This window comes from Triticum aestivum, chromosome 3A (genome assembly GCF_018294505.1).
Source record: "Triticum aestivum cultivar Chinese Spring chromosome 3A, IWGSC CS RefSeq v2.1, whole genome shotgun sequence".
Lineage (NCBI taxonomy): Eukaryota > Viridiplantae > Streptophyta > Magnoliopsida > Poales > Poaceae > Triticum > Triticum aestivum.
In genome coordinates, this window is record NC_057800.1 from 455316327 (window position 1) to 455323467 (window position 7141).

The 7141-nt window shown below is 44.7% G+C and overlaps 1 protein-coding gene across 1 annotated transcript; it reads left to right on the top strand.

Moving 5' to 3' along the window:
- Nucleotides 1–803: 803 nt before the first annotated feature.
- Nucleotides 804–6636, top strand: LOC123061630 (zinc finger CCCH domain-containing protein 13). Its single transcript, XM_044484809.1, has 5 exons — nucleotides 804–1985; nucleotides 2670–3315; nucleotides 4030–5416; nucleotides 5504–5596; nucleotides 5738–6636. Exons 1-5 carry the CDS (start codon nucleotides 1085–1087, stop codon nucleotides 6566–6568), a joined length of 3858 nt encoding a protein of 1285 aa, XP_044340744.1. The 5' UTR covers nucleotides 804–1084; the 3' UTR covers nucleotides 6569–6636.
- The last annotated feature ends 505 nt before the right edge of the window (nucleotides 6637–7141 follow it).

Here is a 7141-nt window from a genome sequence, read left to right on the forward strand (position 1 = left end):
TTCATCCCATATTTATTTAGTTGTGCAACACCATTGGCTCCTAGGAGCATGTGCTCCCGGATGAACAGTAAACTCAAAAGAATGTAAAGAAATTCAAAAAATTCTGATCTTTTTGTAGATGTTCGTGTTAGTATCGCAAGCATGTTTGACAAATTTCATGCGAAACAGAGCAGCGGTGTTTCGTTGGTGAAAAACAAATAAATTTGAAGTGACTTTTGGTCTTTAATTTGTCTTTTTTTCATAGGCCAAAATGCTTAACCTTTTTGCCTTCAAATTTGCAGGTAGCATTTTTTGTGACTAAGATCACATAATTTTTTTGTCTTGATTCTTTTGACATCTGAAAAAATATATATTTTTGGGCCCGGAAGCCAAATTAATTTTTCTCATTTATCATGTTGTTTGTCATGTAGTACAGTGAAATATTTCAAGAGATTTACTGATGTCGTCGGGTGTTTTTATGAGGGATGCCTTTCTTTTTTTCGTTACAACGCACGGGTATGTTTGCTAGTCATGATAAGATGCTCGACCCTTTCTTTCTTTATTTAATTCTATATATACCATCTAATTAATATTGTCTAGTGACACACATAATAACAATACACCCGGTACACGCATGGCTTTACGGCGGCCGGATTCGACTCGATTTCGTAGTACGGACATTCGACTACCGAAGGACCCGCGGGCGACGTGCATCGACTCTCGTGTCTGTCCAATCCCGCCCCGGCGCCCCTACGGCCGCACGCAAGCAAACCACCCGCCCCCGGGCCAACGAGACGAACGCACCGCACCACACCACACCAAACCCCCTCCAAATCCAAAGCCGAACGAAACAAAACTGAACCATTTTCTCCACGCACGAACTCGTCGTCGCCGCCGCCTCCACTCCTCCCACCCTGTTTCCCCACCACACCAAAACCCTAGCCGCCCGGGGCCAGGGTCCACTCTCTTCCTCCCCTCCCCCGCCGCCACGACGGCCGCCTAGATCCCCTGGATCTCGCGCGCCCTAGGGTTCCGGCTTCCCTCGCATCCTCGCCGCCGCCCCGAGCGCGGTGCGATTCGAGGCGGGGTTCTGGCTGGCGCCACCATGCCCCGGAGCTCGCGCCACAGGTCGTCGCACCGGTCGCACAGGCGGGGCGGCTCTGCGGAGCGGTCGGAGTCCGAGGGCGAGGATGCTGGCGCCCCTGGCCCGCGGGAGGAGGCCCCGGCCGTGGCTAGGGTTCCGCGAGATCCCGAGCCAGAGAGGCGCAGGTCGTCGTCGGCCAAGGAGCTGGTGAGCTCGGGGAACGGCTACTCGGAGCACGGGAAGAAGAGGAAGGATAGGGTCGAGGAGACGGTGGTGGATGTGGTCAGCGACAGGTGGAACAGCGGCGTGTGCGAGGATCACTTGGTCGAGAAGAGGTCTAAGAGTGAGGTGTTTGGGCCCGTCGATGTGGAGAAGCTGCCGGAGAAGCCCAAGGCTTCAGGGGATGAGCCCAAGAGGTCAAGCAGACGGACGACGGGATCGGATGAGAGGGTTGAGGAGGTTGTGTCCAAGAGTGATTCCGGGAAGCGGCGGTCGGAGAAGGAGAAGGAGAAGAACCCGGGGAGGAGGGAGAGTAGTGGGCAGCATAAGGATGACAGAGATAGGGATAGGGAGAGAGATAGAGAAAAGGAGAGGGAAAGGGAGAAAGAATGGGAGAGACTGAAGGAGAGAGAGAGGGAAAGGGGTCGGGACAGAGAGAGGGAGAAGGAGAAGGAAAGAGAACGGGAGAAGGAGAAGGAGAGAGAACGGGAGAGGGAGCGGGATAAAGAGCGTGACAGGGAACGAGAGCGGGAGCGTGACAGGGAACGGGAGCGTGAGAGGCAAAAGGATAGGGAGAGGGACAAGAAAGACTATGATTCCAAGCATGAGAAGTATGAAGATAGCAGTGCCAGGAAGAATGGCTCGAAGACTAGTAGAGGGGAGGATGAGGGTTACTCATACAAGAGACACATAGAGATCAATGGTAAGGTAACCCTTGTTTGAAGTGTTCCTGACAATGCTGATAATATTCCAGCTACCTGTGCTACTGTTTAGTTATGCATGCTTTAATTTGTGTAACACATTACTTAGTTTGATACTGTGACTGCATTTGGACTTGTGCTGCTTTCCTCCACCACCATTTTAATCATATAACGAATATTAGTGGCCCCATAAGATGAGAAGTGTTGAACTTTACTGTTTCGTCTCTACTTGGTTGCAAAGAGTCCATTTTTCAGTTAGTCTTTGTTTTTTCTTGTGCTTTGTCTCCATCCATCGTACCTATTTGGTTAACCAAACTGCTGAAGAAAAAACCCTGTCCTACCATAGAAATTTAATAACGTTATTATCATTGGATATTAGCATTGGAGAGCTGATTTGAGATTTCCTTAGCATACTGATAATCTTATTATATTCATATGATTAAACTTTGCCTTGCTCATATGCTGATCTTCTGGAACTTATGCAAGTAGCTTTTATATTTTTTCTGCAATCATATTTTTCTATATCTGCTCCAGCATTTTTGGAACGGGTGTGAAGTTGTGAACAAATTACCAATTAGTTAATTTACTTGTTCTGTTTGTTCCTTCCCGCCCGCCTCTACATGTTTTTTATTGTTTCATAATATTCTTCCTTATGTCGGTTTCTAAAGTGCACATTTTTGAAACAGATACTCCAGCTAAAGAGAGACACAGTAACCCCGATAGGGATAGGGAGACTGATAAACACAGCCGACGAAAAGACGACTCGGAAGACAAAGATAAGTGGCCAATTGACAATAGAGACAGTGATGACAGGAAGACTCTGTCCAGGTATGATCATGGGAAGGTTAGGAGCTCTAAGGAACAAAGGTTTGATGATGAGAAGTATAAACAGAAGTACAAGGATGATTATGAAAGGGATAAGAGACAGCAAGATGACAAGTGTCTGGATGAGCGCATGATCCGAGATCATGGAAGTGACAGGGTTGATTACAAGAGCACAAAAGATGGGCACCGAATTTCAGAGGGCCATTACAGAAAAGATATAGTTCAAGACGGTGATCGTTATGATGAGTATGGCAGTAGGTACAAGGAAAATAGAGGTAGAAAAAGACTTCCTGAGGAAAATGATGACCATTATGATCTGAAAACTCCAAGCGCACGGGAGCAACGTGGAAATTTGGAAAAATCTTCAGGCAGTGGGCGACTCGATTCTCTGATTGAGAGAGCAAGGTCTGAACATAGACATCAAGAAAATCTTGATTCTAGTCCGAGTAAAGTCCATGCAAGAACTTCGCCTGGCTCAAATCCTCATCATGAAAAAGATCAAAGCTGGTAACATTTCTTCTTTATCATTCATCATACGATAAGTCCGTAGTAGATTAGAAGACTTAAGCTTTGTACTGTATCTTCTCTTGTTGTTGGAGATATCATGTTCCACTTTAGCATCATAACTAATCTAAATAGCGAGGTGGTATGTCTTTGTCATGCATAATTATAGATATCATTTAAATTTAACCATGCAAATTTTGGCATGCTTATTGATGTCATATATAGGTGTATTGAGTAAGTGTATATCACTCAATCGAGGGCTGTAAGGTTTCTACATGGATTTGGTTGCTGATTAGCAGCATTAGCTACTTGGCATCTCAGAGTGAGATAATACAACTGCTTGTTAGGTAAATATTGGTCATGAATGTGCAGGTAGGAGTATGACTAAAAGTGTTTATTGCGGTTATTGATGGTGAGAAATGGATAAATGCAAATAGAAGAACTTGCATGGAGTGGAATTTATCATTTGGTGTATTTCAGAGAAAAAGCATATTGTAGTTTTGACTGTTTGTATATGTGTTGCACATTTGCCTATCAGAAGGTAAATACTTGTAGGAATCCTTGTATTGTGATCTTTGCCCTAGTTTTTTTTTCTGGTTGATAAATAGTCTTAGAAATTCAGGACTAATAAAACAATCTGATGCAGTTCATGATGCCTACATTTCTCTTTGATGCTTGCTTCTTCTAAAGTTGAACTGACCAATCAATTATCTTCAGGCATGGATCTAAACTGGCAGATAATACAAAGAGAGAGATACAATATGATGAAAGAAGTATTCGACCAAGGACATCCTCAGGGAGAGAACGGACACCTGCTTCTAGACTGCGTGACAGGGATACAGACAATTGGTCTTCGGATCTCCAGTCACGTGACATACCATTGGAAATTTCTACATCGTCACAATATGATCGAACACCAAGGAAAGATACACATCCTTCACCAAAACAGCTATCTGATAAATCCCCGTCTTCAAACGACCAAAGGTTTTCAGGTAGGCTTAGCAGTGGCCGTAGTCTTGATAACAAAGGGGAAAGGAGCAACCTGACTAAATATAGAGATCGGGATGGTGATTTATCCTTAGAGCGGTCACTTCATCAAGATCGAACACCATCTAAAATTCCATACAGAGAATCAACACCCTCTGCATCATCCATAAGCAGAGGTGGGCATTTTTCAGGCACTTCTCCAAATCGTCCACTGCTGCCACCTGCGAGGCACAGAGATGATTCTTCCTTCTTGGGTTCACATGATGATGACCGTAGACCACAAAGTGGAGATAGGAGGTTCCATGGCCATCAGAAGAGGAATGATATGAATTCTGGGCGCGGCCATGGGCATGCCTGGAATAATGCACCGAGCTGGCCATCTCAAGTTGCAAATGGTTTTGTCCCCATGCAGCATGGTGCTCCTGGATTTCACCCACCTGTACATCAGTTTCACCCCCCACCTATGTTTAACCTTAGGCCCCAAATGAAGTTGAGCCAAACTGGAGTTTCATATCCTATGCATGACTCGGTTGACAGGTTTTCGCCCCACATTCGCCCATTTGGGTGGCCTAATCCGCTTGATGAATCATGCCCCCCTCACCTACAAGTTTGGAATGGGGGCACTGGTGTATTTGGTGGTGAACCTTATATGTATGGCAGGCAAGAATGGGATCAGAACAAGCTGCATGTCGGCAGCAGACGGTGGGAGGCAACTGGTGATGCATTGAAGGGACAAAATGAATTGCCTGACACTGAATTTCCTGTTGCTAAAAAGGAGCTTGACTCTTTAGCAACCCCTGTTTCAGAGTCTTCAGGTGGACAATGCAATCTTAATCCTTATGAGCAGAAAGAAGCAAACCATTTGATTTCAGAAAAACGTGAAGCAAAGGGTGATGTCATAAGTGCTGTAAAAAGTTCTGATGCTCCCAGGGGAACAACACTCATGGCCTCCATGTTGTCAAGCAACGGTACTGCAGTATTTTCTAGAAACTATTTATCGAGAGTTAGTGTGTCGCATGATCTTGTTGAGTCGGAGTTGTACAAAAGGTGCACATCTCTGCTGGGAGGCTTGGGCATAGCAAATGGTGGCCCTGATGTTTGGAATGGCTCTATTCAGGTATTACAGTGCCTATTTTAATGTATCTGTTTCCTCTAATATGGTTTTCCTATTTTCTCACTATGGCTTTTGCTTTTTTTTTCTCAGAAGAATGGAAATGCTGGAAAGATAAGTAGAGAACAGGGAAGCCCCAATCTGTTGGGTTTATTTTATCTGAAGAACAACGATGCAACTTTTCAGGCAAGTTAATCCAATCTACTCTTGAAGATTATTCAATTCTGATTTTGAATCCAGTAATTCATTTTTATGTTACTTGTATATACCAGTCTTTACCTATCAATTTTTTGACATGGGTGTTAACATTTTTTTTAACCATAACAGAGAGCTATGGCCCTTCACAAGAATCAGACAGAGAGAGCTGTGACTCCTACCCAAGCGCAAACTGATGAGAAAATGGACTTAACACAAGAGAATAATGAGGACACAGAAATGCTTGACCATACGCCACTGAAGGAATTGACGGTGAGTAACCCTGTCTTGCACCACCCTACTGGCATTATTGAAGGGCCACCTGCAACTACAGAATCTGGTGACGTGGATTCACCTCCAGCAATCACAGAATCCGGTGATGTGAATGCACCTCGAGCAATCACAGAATCTGGCGATGTGGATGCACCTCCAGTAATCACAGAATCTGGTGACACGGAGATGGTGGCACCTCCTGTAACCGCAGGTTCTGATGAAGATATGGAGGTGACCGCCTCTCCATCAATCACAGAACCTGATAAAAACATGGAGGATGTGTCACCGCCTGCAGTTGCCGTACCCGCGGATGGCCCAGCAGATGGTGCAACAGGAATAATCATAGAACATATTGATGGCTCGCAGGAGGTTCCTTCTGCAAATGAAGAACCAGGTGATACCCTAGAGGTTGTGCCTCCAGCGTTCACAGAACAATCTGGCCAAGTCAAGGATGATCCTCCTTCTGTGGCTACTCCTAACAGTGGAGAGGCTGTCTCCATGCATGCAGCAGTTGAAAAAGATATGGACGAGGTTACTGATGACAGCCCTGGGGATGGTGAAGTGAATGCATCTAACTTTGTTTCTGAGTTGGATGTTGTTGCAAGTGGCGCTCAGGATTGTGAAGGTGTGTTGGTGGAGGGTAGCTTAAATTTAAGCCGGATACCTAATTCTCCAGAAAGTACACATTGAAACACCTTTTATTTAATTTTTAATTCCTTATTCTCCGAGGGGTTTGTGCCTAACGCCTGGAGTTATTTTGAGTTGCGTCGGTTTTTATATACCACCCATTGTTTTTTCCGTCTAGTGCAGTGTTTGCCGGTGGGCTGGCTTGCTGGTATGAGCTTAACGTGCCTGTGGGGGATCCAGGAGCTGCTGGTGGGGCATCTGTCGCGTTCTTGCGCTACAGTTGTCCTTTCAGCATTTTTCCGCGTGCACGTACTACTAACCTTAGGCATGCGCTTTCAATTTCATCCTGCAGAAAAATTTAAAATTACTGCCAATTTCGCTACGTTGCCGTGTTAATAATTTGTTTGTAGGCTAGTATAGTCTACACATTGCAACGCTTAGACTGAAATAGAGGTTGATTTTTTTTATACTTGCACCCTTAGCTTCATGATGCAAGTAGTTTTACAGTTAAACCTCAAAAACATTTTTCAGTTACACTATATTGTAGGAAGTTGATAACGTGGACAATATCACAACAGTATTACTCCCTCCATTCCTAAATACAAGTCTTTTTAGACATTTCAATATAGACTACAT

Coding starts and splice junctions, on each gene's coding strand:
- LOC123061630 (XM_044484809.1), top strand. CDS start 1,085: ATGCCCCGGAGCTCGCGCCACAGGTCGTCGCACCGGTCGCACAGGCGG. Junction 1,986..2,669: donor GAGACACATAGAGATCAATG/GTAAGGTAACCC, acceptor TTTTTGAAACAG/ATACTCCAGCTAAAGAGAGA. Junction 5,597..5,737: donor ACAACGATGCAACTTTTCAG/GCAAGTTAATCC, acceptor TAACCATAACAG/AGAGCTATGGCCCTTCACAA.